Raw genomic sequence first — 19,453 nt, 5'->3', positions numbered from 1 at the left:
CCCGGCGGTGCTCAGGAGTTACTCCTGGCTCTGCACTCAGGAATCACCCCTGGCGGTGCTCAGGGGACCATATGGGATGCTGGGAATCGAACCTGGGTTGGCTGCGTGCAAGGCAAACGCCCTACCCGCTGTGCTATTGCTCCAGCCTGGAGGAGTTGTAGTTTTTAAATCTGAAAAAATAAAATACATTTCCTACATGTCCAAGGATAGAGAATGTTTTCATTAATACCTGATTCTAACCACTGCAAAAATATTAAAATATTTTGTCTTTTTCAAATGAATTGCATATTAAATTGATGGTTGAGTTTTTCCATTGGTGCTATTTTAGAATCAGGGCAGTGAATTAAGTAACAGGGTACTACTAGGCTTTTCACATCATTTTATCCCATTTAATTCTTAAAACCTCATTTTACACGGGGAGAAAAATTTAATTGTTTATTAGTAGAACAAGAAGGCAATCTTAAAATCCAGTGTGTTTTTCTAAAGGATCTCTTCTTAATGTTAGGGAACGTCAGTGACCTGGGAGTCACTCTGCAGTGCTCGGGATTCCATGCGGAGTGGCATCACCCTAGGTCTCCCAGGGCCAGAAAGATAGTGAAGAGGGTGTGGTTGTGCTCTGTGGTTCTCTAAGCGCTATAGGGAATGAGTACTGAGCATAAAGCTGGGGCCAAGTCCTGAACAAGGCCAGGGCGTGTCCTAAAAGCAGCACTCCAACCCAAAATTAACAACAGCACACAGACCAGGGCATTCTGCCTGCACATCCTGCACTCTTAATATTTCTCTCTCTCTCTCTCTCTCTCTCTCTCTCTCTCTCTCTCTCTCTCTCTCTCTCTCCCCCCCTCTCCCCCTCCCTCCCCTCTCCCCTCTCTCCTCTTTCTCCCTACCACCCCCACCAAAAAGCTTAAGATGAAAACCTTAGCTAATATAAATGACTGTAATCATGCAAATGTTTCTGATAGCTGTTCATATCTTGTCACCAGGAGAGTAAGTGTGAGAGTGAGCATTGAACTACAATCAGTTTCCAATCCAGTTCACAGAAAGGTTGGTATTTTATTCTGTCCTTGTAATAATGGTATTTGATGTACATTATAATTGTTTTTGTGCTTGAAGAATATGAGATCTGTCAGACTATCTTAGTTTTAATTCTGGGATTTTTATGTAATGTGCAAGTCTGGGGTAGTAGAATTCAGTAGAATTACAAAATTATTTTGCGTATGTCATAAAATTCTTTTTTTTTTCTTTTTTTTGCTTTTTGGATCACACCCGGCGGTGCACAGGGCTTACTCCTGGCTCATGCACTCAGAAATTACTCCTGGCGGTGCTCAGGGGACCATATGGGATGCTGGGAATCGAACCCGTGTCCGCCGCGTGGAAGGCAAACGCCCTACCCGCTGTGCTATCACTCCAGCCCTGTCATAAAATTCTAAGGCATACAATAGGCTTTTTTTTAGGTTTGCTTAATGCACTTAAAAATTGCTAGAATACATCCTATAGAATTGGCATTTCATGCTGTAAATGTTAGAACAAAATGAATTGATTCACTGCTGCAATTTTTTTTTTTACATTTCTTTAATTTTAATGTATCACTGTGAGATACAGTTACAGACTTACAAATTTGCATGATTACATTTCAGTCATCCAATGTTCGTTCATGTTCCTCCACCTGTGCCCATTCTCCACCACCAATGTTCCCAGTATCCCTCCTGCCACCCTGATGTTATGTTTTTTAATCTTTTACGTTGCCCTTTGAAAAGAGGATATTTAGAACATCCTATCTGATTTTTGGGCCAAAGAGATTGTACAGAGGTGAGGCAGTTGTCCTGCACTAAGCCAGCCCCAGTTTGATCCTGGCATTGCATATGTTCCTCTGAGCATTACCAGAAGTGATCCTTATGCATAGAGCCAGGATCAAGCCCTGATCACTGCCGGGTATGGCTGAAAGTCTTCCCAACCCCACCTCAAAAAAAAAGAGCATAGAACATTCTATATGATTTTCACTATCATGGGTCAATAATGGATAAGGAGGGAGATAGGAGAGGTAAGAAATACGGCATGTTTTATTCTGCGACAGCTTTGAAAAAGATCAGACCTAGCAGTTATTAGTAGCATGACAATATTTTATAGCATATTGGGGTGAATCTCAGGAAGGACTTAAATAGAATCTCTTTCAGAGCTGGGCATTCTGAACAAATACCCAGATTGCTTATTTTCCAGGATAGAGGTTATAAAAATGTCTGACCTGTTAGTCCGTTGTTCTTGATTTTCTATTTCTACTGTAAGTGAATCAGGTGTTTCTAGGATCCTGCCAGTTCATCTGTGACCACAAGATTTTATTTCAAAGTGGAAACTTCCTCTTACTTTGTTAATCCTCCACTCTCTTTTTTGCTGTGCCTGATTGTTTTAAACCATTATTCTCTACATGAGGTCTGTACTTTTTAATAAGCTTTCACTGCTGTGAAGATCCCTTGCTATAAATTTGACTGCCGGGAAAGTGGTTTTTGTGAAAAGTGCTTAACTTCATTTGAAGCTGGAAACAGATGGGATCCCCTTTGGAATAGGAGAGAATAGGTTTTAGGATGAAGCCCTGGAAATTTGTCACCTGATATCCCTGTCATCTGCCAGAGAGACAAATGTTCCTTTGTTTTCTAGGGTGGGTGATTGTCATTTCCCCTGTTGGATATGCCACTTTCAAAATGCCAGGCATTAACTACAGGGATACTTAAAATGCAGTTGAATAAGATGTGGCCATTGGTAGAGTATTTTTGTCATGGTAGCAAGGACTGAGCCCATTTTTCCTAAGCCTCTCATCAGATGATGCTCTTTTTTTTTTCTCTTTGGGTCACATCCAGCGATGCACAGGGATTACTCCTGGTGCTGCCCTCAGAAATTACTCCTGGTGGTGCTCCAGGGACCACATGGAATGCTGGGAATCAAACCCGGGTTGGCCACGTGCAAGGCAAATGCCCTACCCGCTGTACTATCACTCTAGCCTCATGATGTTCATTTTATTGGTGGTTGTGGTGGTGGGGGTGCTCAGTGCTCAGGGGGACTAAGGAATTACTCTTGATGGTGTTTGGGGGACCATGTGGGAAACCCGGGCTGGCTGTGTGCAAAGCAAGCACCCTTCCCTTTGCTGCTCTGTCACTCTTTGAACTTGAAGCATTTAGTTATCAGCCCTAGGCCCCCCCAGCATGTGGCTCTCAGCGACTAGTAAGTATCTCTCTCCCTGTCATGAAAACCCTGCAGCAACAGAAAGCAGGTTATTTTAGATAGAGAAGCATTGATGTTCTTACATAGTTTAGCTTACAAGAGAAAAGAAAATACTTCAAAATCAGCTCTACTAAAGATGTTAAAACTTTTTTTTCTTCTTAGGACTTAGTTATTCGTCTGACTGATGATTCAGATCCATTTTTTCTGTATAACTTGGTTATATCTGAGGAGGATTTTCAGAGGTAACTAAACTTCTTTTTCTGCTCTTTATTTTTAACCTAGATGTCTAGGTTTTAATGAATCTGGTGGTACTGCTTTGTTTTCTTGTTTTTTTTTTTTGTGTAGTGTCAGGACTCAAAACCAGGACTTCTATCCAGGGCACAACCTGTCTCTCCACTGGACCATATCTGTGGTCTGGGGCTCTTTTTGAAATACCTATTAGGAACACTAAGATACTAGGGAAACACAAATTGATTTGAAAGTAAATGTTTCCTGGGCTATTAGAGTTCTGTATGAGATAGGTCAGAAATTTGGAGCTATAGCTAAATTTACTGTTTTTCTCTTGAAATTGAATAAAATCTACTAAAATCAAAGTTCTCTGACTTAATTCTTCATTATAACTGGCAATTATTAGATGACTATAAATTAAAACAAGAATCAGATATAATAACGTAATTATAATTAAATATAGTGCTTCACTGTCACTGTCCTCCTCTTGTTCATTGATTTGTTTGAGCGGGCCCAGTAACATCTCCATTGTGACTTGTTACTGTGTTTGGCATATCGAATACATCATGCGTAGCTTGCCAGGCTTTGCTGTGCGAGCGAGATACTCTCCGTAACTTGCCGGGCTCTCCAAGAGGGGCAGAGGAATTGAACCCGACTGGGCTGGGTCGACCACGTGCAAGGCAAACACCCTACCACTGTGCTATCTTTAAAAAATCTTTTTTCTTGTTCTCTGTGTAGTTTAAAATTTCAGCAAGGTCTTCTGGTGGACTTCTTAGCTTTCCCACAAAAATTTATTGATCTGCTTCAGCAGTGTACTCAAGAATATGCCAAAGAAATTCCAAGGTAAGTGTCATGAGAGCAAAATATTATTAAGCTTTTCTCAAGTCAAGCCCTTCTTTGACTACCAAGTTGATGACAGAATATCTTCTATATCTTCTGTTAAGTATAGAAGATAGTCACGGTTCTCCCGTTGTTCCTCGATTTGCTCGAGCGGACCCAGTAACGTCTCCATTGTAAGACTTAATTGTTACTGTGTTTAGCATATCGAATACGCCACGGGTAGCTTGCCAGGCTCTGCTGTGCGGGCAAGATACTCTCGGTAGCTTGCCAGGCTCTCTGAGAGGGAAGGAGGAATCGAACTCGAGTCGGCCATGTTGGCTGCGTGCAAGGCAAACGCCCTACCCGCTGTGCTATCGATAGCACAGCGGGTAGGGCGTTTGCCTTGCACGCAGCCAACATAGCCAACACAGGTTTGATTCCCAGCATCCCATATGGTCCCCTGAGCACCGCCAGGATCAATTCCTGAGTGCATGAGCCAGGAATAATCCCTGAGCATCGCCGGGTGTGACCCAAAAAGGAAAAAAAAATTTTAAAAAATAAATAGAAGATAGTAATAGCTTTAAAATAGACATCTTCTTTTTAAAAAAAATTTTTTTAAAGAAACATTCACTTAGTGATGCTCAGGGGTTACTCCTGTCTCTGCGTTCAGGAATTACTACTGGCAGTCATCAGGGGACCACATGGGATGCCAGAGATCAAACCTAGGTCAGCCACATGCAAAGCAAACACCCTTCCTGCTGTAAAGAATAGGAAAGACTCTGATTCATAAAAACTGAGACTAGGGCTATGTTAAATCTCAGGTTTTAACAACTTACAGTAAAAATCAAATATTTCCTCTTAATTTTTATATTTGGCGCTGTCCAACTTGTATATTTGGACAAAGCCATTTGACACATTTGAAATATTTTACAATATAAAACATGATTGTATAATAACTTAGAAAAAAGAGAAAAATAAGATTTTGAGTTAGTGTATGTTTGTATTCATCCGGTGGTGAGGCTTGATCCAATCTTTATTGTTTACCAACCCTTTAACTAATGATTTCATTGACTGTTGTTTGAAACAGTAAATTTCATTAGGACCTATAAAAATTATTTTATAATTTTTTATTTCTATATTATTAGGTATAAGTCTATAAAGGAGAGCTTTCCCTTAGCAATTTTGACTGATTATTCTCAGCATTCATACAGATTACATCTCAAATTTTTGTTTGTATTTGTAAATTGTCAGTTTTTCAGATAATTTTTCAGGGACTTCAGGAGTTGTTATCTACTTCCATGGTTTTAGTGATGTTAAAGCTTTTTAAAAAATTGGTTAGGGTGTTCGGGGGACCTGCCTCTGTAGTAGTGTTTGTGGCCTGGATACGGGACTTGCAACTCAGTGCTCTCACCCAGTGGTGCTGGGGATTACCAGGTCCACAATCTGGTGGTGCTTAGGGAACCCTGTGGTGCAGCAGATGCTGTTGAGGGTGCTGGGCATTGAAGGCATCCCATAGGCATCTCCCTCTTCCCTTTTTTTTTTTTTGTCTTCGTTGCCTCTCCTTTGTATGCCACTTACTTGGAACTCATGGACATGGATGTGTATGTATAAATACACATATATACAGATGCTGTTCCAGTCGATCTGTTTTCTTGCCCAGTACATCCATTTCCCCCATTGAATCAGTCTTTCCCATTTTGCCATTTTGGGCAGTTCTTTCGTATTTGCATCTGCATTCCCATTATGCCTCCTTTCCTTACCCTGTGATTCATTATTTCATAAACATGTTCAAACGTGACACTCTTCTTTTCAAGGTTTTTGCTACAGTTAGTGTCTCCATCGGCAATTTTGGATAACTCACCTGCCCTTTTAAATGTAGTAGAGACAAATCCTTTTAAACATCTCACACATCTCTCATTAAAACTTTTACCTGGAAATGACGTGGAAATAAAGAAATTTCTAGCAGGCTGTTTAAAATGTAGCAAGGTAAGATGTACATTTATGTTTTTTTTTTAAAGTGCAGGTTTAAAATAAATTTTCTTAACAAAACAGACATTTTATTTAGACAAGCTGCAGTGAAGATAGCTCTGGGGTAGGATTTGAGCTGTATTGGTCCAGTGCATTTTACTGATTTTCTGACACCTTAGGCATATGGTTTCATAAGGAAGAAAGTGGAAGCAAGTATTTATACTATTTAGCTGATTACTTCATAAAGTAGATAGTTTAAGAAAATAACATTGATAGGCATCATAAAAATTTTAGGGCATTTTGTTTTTGGGACACACTAGCTGTGCTTGGATCTTTCTCCTGGCTCTGTGCATAGGGATCACTTATAGTAAGTCTGGGCGACCATATGCAGTGCCAGGGGTTAAACTTGGGTTGGCTGCCTGTAACCTGTGTTTGTGCTCTCTGTGGTTCAGAAGTATTTTAATCAAATGCATTGAGATTAGTGCATCTCAAAATGTAATGGTGTTGCTGAGTCTGACTCAGAGGTCTTAGGTAAAGCATGAGATTTTAATCTGCCTTTGTAATTAACTACCAGGGTCTTGCTGATGCCATACATTGTTACTCTGAGTAGCATAACTGTAGATGATTAAATTGTAAACTGCATAATAATACTATTTTTATAAATAGGAGGAAAAATTATCATTGACGCAATCACTTGATGATGTTACTAGGCAACTGAACTTTACACAAAAGGTAATTCAAATTTCATTGAACATCATCCAAACATTCGCTTGGAATTGCTTCTTGAATCAAATCAAAGATTTTGTGTGTGTGGGTGTGTTTCTTCAAAATATATTATCATTGAATTGTTTCTCTTTCTTGTCTTTTCCTTTACCAGCTAATAATTTTAATCTAACACTTTGATTTTTTTTTCATCCAGACTGTTTTGATCTATGGCTTGTTCCCTTCAAATCTTCGTTAAATCATATCATGTATATTTGCTTCCAAAAGTTAGTTTTCTTTTACTCTGTTCCTTTTGTCTGAACTAGTTTCTCAGTTCCTGATTTCCAAAATCTATTACATCCTTCTGTTATGTTTAGATTAAATTCCTTTGATAACCTTTATTATCATTTCAGGCATAGCTAGCCCTTGAAATTCAAGGATCAAAGTATCTGATAAGCTGCATTGTTTTAGTCAGAAAATAACGCTCCATAGCTTGGTTCATCTTGGGAATCTGTATTACTAGGTTAGATAAGTGAACTACCCCTCTTGACTACTTACTTGAGTTGCTTCTTTTTATTTTGGGGGCCACTCTGAGTGATGCTCAGGGCTGACTCCTGGCTCTGTACTCAGCGACCATATGTGGTGCCAATGCTGGGGACTGAACTCTGTACTATCTCACTGGCCATGGGTTGCTTTCCTTCTTCCTGTTGGAAGAGAGGATCAGCAGTTGAAGAGCCAGATTTAACAAAACAGTTAAATAAACATGGGTAGACTTTACCTGTGTTCCACTTTAGCTCTGACGTTGCTTCTAATCTTTATTTTCTCAACTTAAAAAATCTGTCTAGATTTTGAAGAATATAGATTTTGAAGAAACTGCTATAAATATCTTGAAAAACTGATCCCATTTTTATATAGCATTGTAAAGTATTGCCATATTCTAATAAAAAAATTAAGAGATTGTCTTAATTTGTATAACTCCACTACAGACATTGTCAGAAAAAATTCAAGAATTAGATAAATTACGGAATGAATGGGCATCACATACAGCCGCATTGTCAAATAAGCATTCTCAAGAATTGACAAACGAGAAAGAAAAAGCCTTGCAGGTATGAACACTTTTTAAAACCCTGAAAAGTAGCTTCATTTGTGTGGTAAGTCATTTTGTTCATTACAAAAGTAAAACATGTTTGCTATAAAATTTCCAAACTTGCAGAAGTGTATAAAATGAAAATTAAGAATCTTTATTTCAGGGGCCAACCCAGGTCTAGTTCCTGACACTGTACATAGTCCCCCAAGCACCCTCAGGGATGATCCCTGGGTGCAGAGCCAGGAGTAAATCCTGAGCACTTCAGGGTGTACTCCCCCTTAACTCCCCCCCACAAAAAAACCCCCCAGGAATTAAAAGAATATATGTTCTGGTTGTAAAAACAAAACATTATGCTTTGCATTTGTGATACTGTGGGTGTGATATTCTGCAACAAAAATCTTGATATAAAGGTCACGGTCCTCCCGTTGTTCATCGATTTGCTCGAGTGGGCCCAGTAACATTGTGAGATTTGTTACTGTGTTTGGCATATGAAACACATCACGTCACGGGGAGCTTGCCAGGCTTTGCCGTGCGGGTGAGGTACTCTCGGTAGCTTGCCGGGCTCTCCGATATAAAGGTATTTCAAACAAATACTGATGAGCCTTGAGCCTAAAGGTAGAGCCAAGGTGCTTGAAGGCATGCGACTGCCCAGCACCCCATGTGGTCCCCTGTTCCTGGCCAGAAATGATCTCTGAGTGCAGGGCTGGGAATAACTGCTGGGTGTGACCCATAAACCAAAACAAAACCAAAAATCCAATCTTAAAATTTTTTAAGATACTCAAAGTGCTTTTTTACCCAAATTCATGGTATGAGATCTTATATCTACTGTTTCAGAGGGTTTTTAAAATTTTTATTTATTTATTTATGCAGAGGTGGGTGGCGCTATTGGGGCAGACACACCTGGTGGTCCTCATGTTTTACTCCTGGCTCAGGGATCACTTCTGGTGGGCTTTAGGAACCATATCTCATGTCAGGGATGGAACCCAGATTGGCTAAATGCAATGCAAGCACCTTACCCCACTGTACTATTGCTCCAGTCCCTTTAGTTCTTTTAACTTTGTCATGTATCACTTTCCATATAATTCAAACACCACTACTCTAAACATATGTGGGTTTAGGATAACTATATATACTTATAAACATATAATGCTTTACATTATGATAACTGATAATTATTAAAATAATAACTAATCGTATGCTTTTAATAATAATATGGGTTTTGGAAAAAGATAGTATGCATAAATAAGATTTTAGTGGTAAATTTACCTTATTGCCCTTTTTTCTAGTTATAAGACATTTCGAACAGGAAATCTAATAATATTAATTAGTATGGTTAATATTTTTTCTTCAGATCTTTGTATATTTTTCATTTGAATTTTGAAATTATTTTTTGCTTCATAATAGGCACAAGTTCAATACCAACAACAGCATGAACAACAGAAAAAAGATTTAGAAACCCTCCATCAGCGAAATGTCCAACAGCTACAAAACAGGTTGTCTGAGTTAGAGACGGCTAATAAGGACCTAACTGAAAGGAAATATAAAGGAGACTCTACCATCAGAGAACTTAAAGCAAAATTGTCTAGTGTTGAAGAGGTATTGGATGTTGGATTTGTTCTCTCCTACCTTCCAACTTTAGAAGTATACATTATAGCTTGTGTGGGTGGTTTTCCTTTGTATGTATAAGGTACAGGAACCCGTTGGTAGGGTAATCAGATCAAACCATGCAAGAAAGCACAATATGAAATTTGATTTTTATTAAAAGGATTAATTACTGCTGGGGAGGTAACGTAGCAGACTGGAACTTAGACTTTTCACGTAGGATGCCCAGATTGATCCCTGATACCACTTGATTCCCCCAAGCATTGCATGGTCTCCTGAGCCTGGTTGGAATGTAACCAGAGCTGCCCCTAGACTATGCTAAATGAAAGGGCTAATTTTGCATAGAACTGGGATAATCTTGGATTTGGGGGCATTAGGATCTTGACTTTTCTGTTCATTTTTAGTGTAGTACCAGTAGGTATTGACTATTGACAGGGCTAGTTCCATATCCCAGATTGCTTAGCACACCAAATAGATGAAGTCTGGTGTCATCTAATAATGAGAGCATTCATATCAATCAGTTCTTAAGCAGTACTTAGAAGTGACAGACACTTCTAAGTTCTTTACATCTTATTCCATTTAATTCTATTTTGTTTGTTTTGGGGCCACTCCTGGCGGTGCTCAAAGATCACTCTTGGTGTGCTCGGGGCGCTAGGGATTGAACCCAGATCTGCCATGTGCAGGGCATGCATCCTTCTTGATTTCTCTGTCCCATTTAATTCATAAAACAGTTCTTTTAAAGTAGGTCCTGTTATTGTCCTCATATTACAGATGATGAATCAAAGATTCAGGGAGTTAAGTAACTTGCCCAAGGTCAAAAATAGGTAGGTGGAAGAATAAGATTGGAACCCTCTGTTATTTTCCTGTGTTTTGTACTGCTTTGTTCTTTCAAGCAAGGATATTTATAGTCTTGTTATAGGGGCACATTTGTTGATGCTTTGGTAGTCTATCATATTTGTATCATGTAAATACGGAGACTACCAGTGCCATTTCACCCGTCTTTTATGTGTAGGAACGCTACGTACTGTTTCCATTTCCCCAGGTGCTAGAGATTAATTAAACCCAGGATCTTAACATATGCAATGCTAGTAATATTCTACCACTGAGCTGCCCTTGGCCCTAAAGCATAGAAACTAAAACCTGATGGAGTTGATGTTGATTCTCACAGCATTCTGCCCACAGTAATTGCCTTCAGTTTTTTTTTTTTTTTGCCTACCTGCTTTACCTTTTGCAAACCTAGTACCTTGTATAATTGAAATGTTTTGTTAGAAAGTGCTGTGTGATTTCTTCGTTCTGAAATGGGTCAGTATATAAACAAGAGTGCTCCATTGTGTCGATACTTACCTAATCTAAAATATTTCTTTTAATTTAAATGAACTTGTACATTTCAGGTATGCTAAGAATAATTGCTTCATTTATAGAGGCCTTGCATATGTGAGACCCTAGGGTCAATCTCTAACACCACCAAAACATTGTTGTTATTGTTTACAATATTTCTAGATACTGAATATTTATTATATGCAAGAAATTATATTGTGTATTTACAAAGGGTTTTTTAAAAATTAAGTGTTGGTCTTCTTTATTTGACGGATGAGGTAACTGAGATTTAGGGAAGTTAAGTTATTCCTCAGATCATTCAAATGAACCCACATTTATGTGATACCAAATTCTTTACTTCTAAAACCACTCTGATATGATACTATAAAATTATTTTATAAAATTTTTATTAAAAACCTATCTAGGAATATATATGTTGGACCTTTGTGTACTGGTATACAAGTTAACTCACTAGGAAGTAATCTAGATTTTTAAAATTTATTTTTAATTATTTGAATTTTGCTTTAAGGAATGAACAAAAATAATCAAAAATGGATTATTGTTGACATGGAAATATATTTATAATACATAAAGAAGTGTAAACCTGCATAGTATGAGCTCTTTGTAAAAACCAAATCTCTGTATAGACCAGTGAGTTCCAGGTTTTTTTTTTTCCTCTCAGTATTGGGCCGTGGACCTGGGCCTCAGAAATGTGGAGTTCTACTGTTGAGTCAAATCTCCAGCCTGATTTCTAACCTTTCTATACCTTTGGGCCAACACTGACACTTGGAAAATACTGAGGTGGACAATAGAGAGGAAAAGGTTGCTTTTGAGCATGGCTTTTGTTAAACTGGGCTGAGATCTCCCCAGAGGAATCTCACAAAGACAAGTTACCATGCAATAAGCAAAGGGTCTTTATTGACTACCTTGAGCTAGGGCCCTCATCCAGCTCACTGACACAGTGGCAGCCTTCTTGGAATGAGTGGACCACCCTTTTTGCCGTAGTCTGTCCACCTCTTACATAAGGGTTGCATAAGAGTTATATAAGCTTATGGGTCGGGGGAGGCTTCCCTACCTCCCTACCTGCACCTGATTGGTAACCCTTAGTTGACCTCACCATGGCTATCTCACTTCCGGGGAAATCATGTCTCAATTCCAGGTATCTATGCTCAATTCCAGGATTTCTGGAACCAAAACCTAGGCCTAGCTTCTTCTGGCTTCTTTTTAAGCCTGTCATGGCTCTGCTTTTGCTTCTCTGTCTCTCACTCTGACTCATCACAAGCAGTGCTTCGGGGCAGTCCTTGGCCAGGCTGTTGAGCCAGGCTGTTCACTGTGTAAACCCAGTTGTGCTGGACCACCTGGGTTGTACCTGGCACTGTGGAGGGATTGAGCTGGGAGCCTCCTCATACCAGGCTTATGCTCCAGCCCTTTGGACTGTCTCCCCAGCTCCTCTGATTATACTAATTTTGAAAAGTTACAGTCATTTATTCATTAATCAAGATTTATTTTTCTTCCCTTACAGCAGTTAAATTAGGTATTAGTGCATTTTACAATTATGCACTGTTGCACTGAAGCATTCTTCTCCCGTGGTTCATCAGTTTGCTCGAGCAGGCACCAGTAGCGTCTCCATTGTGAGACTTGTTACTGTTTTGGGCACATCGAATACAGCACAGGGAGCTTGCCAGGCTCTTCCGTGCAAGCGGAATACTCTTGGTAGCTTGCTGGGCTCTCCGAGAGCGACAGGGGCCTCGAGCCCAACCCGGGTCGGCTATGGCAAGGCAAATGCCCTACCCGCTGTGCTATCGCTCTGCCTTAAATTATAATTATATATATTCTAAATCCACAAGTTACCTACAACTATAAAGAGAATTTTTTAGATCCTTAAAAAAAACCGGTAGTAAAACTTTAAAACATTATTAGATTTCAAAAAATATTTAAAACATTTTAATGATAAACTGCCGGATGAGCCTGCTTCTCTTTTCTGTAATTCTATAGAAGAATAGGACTAGATTCAGTAGAAGTTAGACCATAATTCATCTTTCTTGGCCCCTCGACCTCACAGGACCTTCAGCGGACCAAGCAAGAAGTCCTCTCTCTGAGAAGAGAGAATTCTGCATTGGATGCTGAATGCCATGAAAAAGAGAAACATATTAATCAGCTACAAACAAAGGTGGCAGTTTTAGAACAGGAAATCAAGGATAAGGACCAGCTTGTGTTAAGAACAAAAGAAGCATTTGATACAATTCAGGAACAAAAGGTCTTCTTTAAAACTTTCTAAACAAATTAATGATGACATTTACAAGTGATACTTTTCTAAGCAAATACAAATGCCCTAATGTTTTCTGTTTGCCCACATTAGGTGGTTTTAGAAGAAAATGGTGAGAAAAATCAGATGCAACTAGGAAAACTTGAAGCTACAATAAAATCATTATCAGCAGAACTTCTTAAGGTTTGTTTTGAATACTTTATTAAAATAATGAACAGTTTATTTGGAGCATATGAGAATATACATATGAAATTCTTTTACAGGCAAATGAAATTATCAAGAAGTTACAAGGGGATATGAAAAGTCTAGTGGGTAAGTTGAAACTGAAAAACACAGTTACTATTCAACAAGAGAAACTCTTGGCTGAGAAGGAAGAAAAGTTACAAAAGGAACAAAAAGAATTACAAGACGTTGGACAGTCTCTCCGACTTAAAGAACAAGAGGTAGCTAATATTTTGTTTGTGTGTTTATTTACAAGGTAGAAAAATTTCCTTAGGTGTATTTTGAATTTTTGAGGAGAAGTTTGCTAAGTGTTCCCGGTGGGCATGTGGGCCATAGGGAAGGTCCTCAGTCAACTGAGCTGATGGCTTAATGCTACAGTCCGTAAGGACATGGTGCTGCAAGGGCCCTGGGGTGCCATGGACCACCAGGGCCACTGTAGTTGCTCTCAGGGACCTCTTGGACCACACTTGGCAAAGTCAGCTTTCCTATGCATGTGTCTAAATCGCTATTCTATTTCTTAGCCTCTTCCAGATGTAATTAAAATTTTTTTCACTTTGTTATATTAGAAAATAAAAAACGTTTTTCTTTTATTTTCAAAAGAATAGGTTGAGATTCAGTAGAAGTTAGCCTATTTTCGATAAGTTATGACTCGTGTCTTGGGCATTTGTATATATGTGTATATATATTTTCTTACATAGGTGAACCAATTCATTATTGAGACAACTAGCAAAAAAAAGTCAGCTAGCTGTGATTCATATCTTCAGTTTTTCTAGTTTTTATTATACTGATGGGATTAACATATTTCAGGTATGCAAATTACAAGAGCAGTTAGAAGCTACAGTTGAAAAACTTGAAGAGAGCAAACAGCTTCTAAAAAATAATGAAAAGTGTAAGTATATTATCTTGGCCATGCCCTGTTGGGGATATAACTTGTGGCTTCATGATTCCAGCCATGTGCTTTCTCACTTGAGCCATATCCTGGCTCTGTAGCTATATTCTTGTTTTTGTTTTGTTTTGGTTTTGGGGCCACACCCAGCAAGGTCAGGGGTTACTCCTGGCTCTGTCCTCAGGAATTAATCCTGGCGGTGCCTGGTGAACCATGTGGGATGCCTGCGTTTGGACCCGGGTCGGCACATGCAAGGAAAGCTCTTTACCCATTCTATTATCTCTCCAGCTCTGTAGCTGTATTTTAATCGAAATCTTTATTTGAATTCATAAAAGTCTGAACATACCAGAATATTGCTCAGTGCAAGGAAGTTCTGTTTGGTATATACCGTCTTTTCTACACTTTGTCATTGCAATCATGCAGCTCACACACCCCTGGCTGCAGTGCTCCCACTCTTGCGGAGGTCGACTGTATTTGTGGTGTTTGCGCATACAGTGGTTGCAGTGCATGCTGGAGGTGCACACTGGGTTGTGGTGCCTTTTATTGAGGTGAGCTGAGATCATGTGGTTTGTTTGGACTCGGGATCTTACTCAGCAGTGCCACTGGGATTGCTGTTGGCAGGTGGGCTGGGGTCATTCTCTGGATTGAACTTGTAGCCTCCTGCATGAAAGGCAAGTGTTGCACCATTGAATCTCATCTCTGAGTTTGAAACGTCCTTTTTATTTTTTTTGCTTTTGATTCACACCCAGTGATGCCCAGGGCCTACTCCTGGCTTTGCACTCAGGAATTACTCCTGGTGGCGCTCAGGGGACCATATGGGATGCTGGGAATCGAACCCGGGTCAGCCGTGTGCAAGGCAAATGCCTTACCCGCTGTGCTATCACTCTGGTCCCCACATCCTGTCTTAATATCTGCTATATTGTTGGTTACATCATCTGTGAAACTTACCATCATTATAAAGAAAATCATAACAAATGGCAGCACCCCAAAATTAAAAGCTATGAGAATATTGGTTTAATTTTTACTTTAAAATTTTATTTTCCTATTTTTAAATTACTGTTTTCCTAAGAGTAACTATTGGTTATTTGAACTATAATAGAAGATTAAACATATAGCTGACATTTTCTCGATTTCCAGTATTGTTTATCAGATGTGTGAACTTCAGAATTCATTTATAAAGATTTTATAAAGAGAAAAATCTTTCAAAAAGATCTGTTACTAATAAAAAATGTTTCTCATAGTGATAGAACAGTCTTATGTGACAGTTGCTAAAATAAGAGGTTTTTTTTCTTTTCTTTTTTTCTTTTTGGATCACACCCAGCAATGCACAGGGGTTACCCCTGGCTTTGCACTCAGGAATTACTCCTGGCGGTGCTCAGGGGACCATATGGGATGCTGAGAATCGAACCTGGGTCAGCTTCGTGCAAGGCAAATGCCCTACCTGCTGTACTATTGCTCCAGCCCCAAAATAAGAGTCTTGAATGATATACATTTAAATGAGGCTATGTTGCCTCTCCAGTGATAGAGTGGTTGTAAAAACTTAAAAGTGTCTCAGTGTAATTTTTTGTTTGTTTATTTGTTTTTTGGCTACACCCAGAAGTGCTCAGGATTTCCTCCTGGGTTTGTGCTTAGGAATCACTCCTGGAGGTGCTTGGGGGTCCAAATGGGGTGTCAGGTTTGACTGTGTTCAAGACAAACGCCCTAGCGCTGTACTATCACTCTGGCTCCAGTCTCAGTGTATTTTTTAAATGTTTGGAATTATTAGGGGAAAAGTCTAATTTCGTTACATTGTTTTCTGTTCATTTAAGTAATCACATGGTTAAATAAAGAACTAAATGAGAATCAGTTAGTGAGAAAGCAAGATGTTCTAGGACCTGCTACCACTCCATCTCTACATCCTGCTGGCAACACAATCAGAAGTGGAATTTCTACTAACCCCAATATGGTAAGATTTAAGTTAAGATGTGAGAGCTCTTAGTAAATTTTCTGAAACAAAAAGTACTCCCAGATTTTTCTGAAATCTCTACGACTTGAGATGCTGGTACTAATACAATGGGAACCCTACAAATGAAGGCACTGAAGTAGAGGTTTTCTGGCAACCAAGCCCAACAGTACTCAAAGATATTCCTGACTCAGTGCAGTGCTTAGTAGATCGCATGGTGCCGGCAGTCAGATTTGGGGCGTCCTCATTCAGAGCATGTGTTCTAACTTTGCACTCTCTACGATCCCTGAAATAGTGTTTTACGTGTACTTAAAAGCTATTATTGTCACTGTTCTGTTGTTCATCGATTTGCTCAAGCAGGCCCAGTAACATCTCCATTGTGAGACTTGTTGTTACTCTTTTTGACATATCGAATACTCCACGGGGAGCTTGCCAGGCTCTGCCGTGCGGGCGAGATACTCTTGGTAGCTTGCCGGGCTCTCTGAGAGGGGCGGAGGAATCGAACCCAGGTTGGCCTGGTCGGCTGCGTGCAAGGCAAATGCTCTACCTGCTGTGCTATCACTCCCACCCAAAAGCTATTACATAGACTTGAAATATGAGTAGATTCTAGGAAGAAGCCATTTTTAAGGGAATGCTGTTTTGTGCAATTTTAATGATACACAAATTATTTAGTATTAAAGTACTGCCAAACGCATTGAAGATTTTTAAGATACAATCATGCTTGCTTGCATATACACAACACAAAGTCTTTAGGAAACTTCGAGATTAGGGCACTGAAGGACTTGGGGCTTCAGTTTGGAACTACAGTGGAAGCAGCCTAAATGGGATTCCATCAGTGAAGAGAAAGAAGAGGACCAGAGGGATGGTGCAGGGATGAAGGCACTTGCCTTGAATGCTGTAGACCCTGGTTCAAACCTTGGCACCACATTTGCTCCCCCAAACAGCACCAGGAATGATCCCCGAACACAGTGCCAGGATAACCCCTGGTCATTGCCAGGTGTGCCCTCAGAGAAAAAGCAAGAAGACAAAAGACTGAGAAAATCCCCTTGGGCTTGTTAGCTGCAAATTCTAAGAAAAATGGGTTCAAAGACATGTATTTTTCAGCTCCCAAGATGCTGTTTTTATTTTTTTTCCCCTTTCAGGAAACAGGAGAGGGATGGTAAAAAAACAAAAGCAATTTCTTACATCTGGTACTCTCAGATCAGCTTAGGTGTTGCTAGGAACTTAGCCTCAGACCTGGGTCTTATTGCTCTCCTTTTGAACATCAGTAGTTTCACAGAACATTAACATCGCACAAGTTTGCTCAGTAACTGATCAATCATGACGAAAAGAAAACTCCATACTGTCTCAAAACAGACAATAAATATGAACATCACTAAACCACAAAAACAGTTTCTATCCTGGCTAACATAAGTGACTATTGTTCCATTACTAATTATAGCTTTGCCCTTAATACTTTCACATTCTGCTGTTGTAAGTAAAATTTATTGAATTACTTTGTCATAAATTTATTCTCATTTTTGAATTGTATTTAACTCACAGCAAAATCCCACCCTTTTTTTTTTTGCATGATATGACTAATTTATTAAGTACCCACAAAAGTGAGGCTGAGTGTGTGTGCTGTGCCTCAGTAGGAGGTCAGGTGCTTGACACATGACAAATATTAAGTGTGTATTAGTTCCTGAAAGCTCCACTTTCTTAAACTCTTCCTCGAATCGTCTAGCATATGCCAAGGCCTGAAACATCCATTTTTTTAGTATATACCCTCTGCTCGAGCCCCTTGGTGGTTTGCAGTCTCTCTCAGTGCAAGGACTCATAAAGCCTGTACACCTGTAGGTATGTGTGGGTAGTCATTTACTGCGGTTCATTGACAGAGGTTCTAAACATGAAATGCTTAATTGAATTTTTAATATACCCTAATAAATCAGATAGTACTTGGCATTTAAAAAAGAAAACGAATTTCTGATTAGTTAGAAAATGTTCTGTAGAGAAATACCTGTTTCTGAATTAGAATCTCAAAGCAGCAGCTGGAGACAGACACTTGCCTTGTATATGACAGATTTATTATGACTGATTGATGACTGATTAATAAATAGCTGTGTGATAGATACTTTCTGATAGGCAGCCCCTACTGTATGCATTGTTCAATGTTTGTATTTCAGGGACCAGAGAGATAGTACAGGGATGAAGGCACTTGCCTAAATGCAGCCAGACCTGGGTCTGTCCCAGAATACCCCAAGAGGAACCCACCGCACAGAGCCTGGAGTAACCCGAAACTTTCCTGGACATGACCCAAGCCACCCCTTCCTCCACCCTCTCAAAACAACAAAAAGATGTGTGTTCATCTAGCCTCATCTAAGCTGTTTTTATGACATTTGTTAATTTCTTGTATAGACAATATATTGAAAATTATTGGCGAAGCAAGTTATTGCCTCAGTCCAGTGAAGAACCTATTTTGTTTTTAATTTAAGTTTGGCGGAAAATATTTTTTATTTTATTACTGATGGGCCTATTGATTTGTGACTCCCATCCTTACACCCGTCTCCCCTTTCCAAGAACAAGGGGAACTGAGACCGAGTCTTTGTTATTTCGAGGAAGACCCAGTGGTCTGTTTCATCTAAGCTGCATAGATACTGAAAAACTTTCCAGGCCAGAACTGTCCCATCTTTATGCTGCGAGTTGTGTTGTCATAAATTAAATCAGTCTCTGGGATAGTGCTCTTTCCTTTTTTTAAATTGAATCACTGTGCTACCAAGTTAATTGTTGAGTTTCAGGTATGCAATGTGCTAACAAATACCAGGCCCTTCACCATGACACAATGCTCTTAATTACTACTGTATGATAATTATTCTTGGCTAAGCATATGTGATTTAGAGCTGACTTCATCCTGAACCATTTTTCATGTTTTTTTTTTTTTTTTTTAGGTTGATGGTCGACTCACTTACCCAGCTTGTGGGATAGGCTATCCTGTGTCCTCGGCATTTGCATTCCAGAATACCTTTCCTCACCCTATAGCTGCAAAGAATGCCATCCACCCAGCTTCTGGACCAAAGGTACATAACCAGATCAATGTTTCAGAAAACATGTTTTCTTAGAAATAGAACAATATATTAAAATACAAATATTTTGTGTCTTTAGATGTTTAGTATAATTGATTCTTTGATGAATAAAAATTCATCCTCAGATGCTAAAACATTTTAGGTG

The 19,453-nt window shown here is 39.3% G+C and overlaps 1 protein-coding gene across 1 annotated transcript in view; it reads left to right on the top strand.

The window, feature by feature from the left end:
• The window catches only part of SASS6 (SAS-6 centriolar assembly protein), a 33,200-nt gene that overhangs the window by 9,942 nt on the left and 3,805 nt on the right, over positions 1-19,453 (top strand). The window contains exons 2-14 of the mRNA XM_056106534.1: positions 981-1,041; positions 3,373-3,452; positions 4,177-4,281; positions 6,072-6,243; positions 6,892-6,957; positions 7,914-8,033; positions 9,419-9,610; positions 12,996-13,190; positions 13,293-13,382; positions 13,463-13,642; positions 14,229-14,310; positions 16,116-16,252; positions 19,174-19,302. Of these exons, the coding sequence (XP_055962509.1) occupies positions 981-1,041; positions 3,373-3,452; positions 4,177-4,281; positions 6,072-6,243; positions 6,892-6,957; positions 7,914-8,033; positions 9,419-9,610; positions 12,996-13,190; positions 13,293-13,382; positions 13,463-13,642; positions 14,229-14,310; positions 16,116-16,252; positions 19,174-19,302 (1,609 nt within the window). The remainder of the gene's footprint in view (positions 1-980; positions 1,042-3,372; positions 3,453-4,176; positions 4,282-6,071; positions 6,244-6,891; positions 6,958-7,913; positions 8,034-9,418; positions 9,611-12,995; positions 13,191-13,292; positions 13,383-13,462; positions 13,643-14,228; positions 14,311-16,115; positions 16,253-19,173; positions 19,303-19,453) is intronic.

This window comes from Sorex fumeus, unplaced genomic scaffold, assembly GCF_029834395.1.
Source record: "Sorex fumeus unplaced genomic scaffold, SorFum_2.1 ptg000131l, whole genome shotgun sequence".
In the NCBI taxonomy this organism is placed as follows: domain Eukaryota; kingdom Metazoa; phylum Chordata; class Mammalia; order Eulipotyphla; family Soricidae; genus Sorex; species Sorex fumeus.
This window is presented reverse-complemented; position numbering and strand designations above follow the sequence as displayed.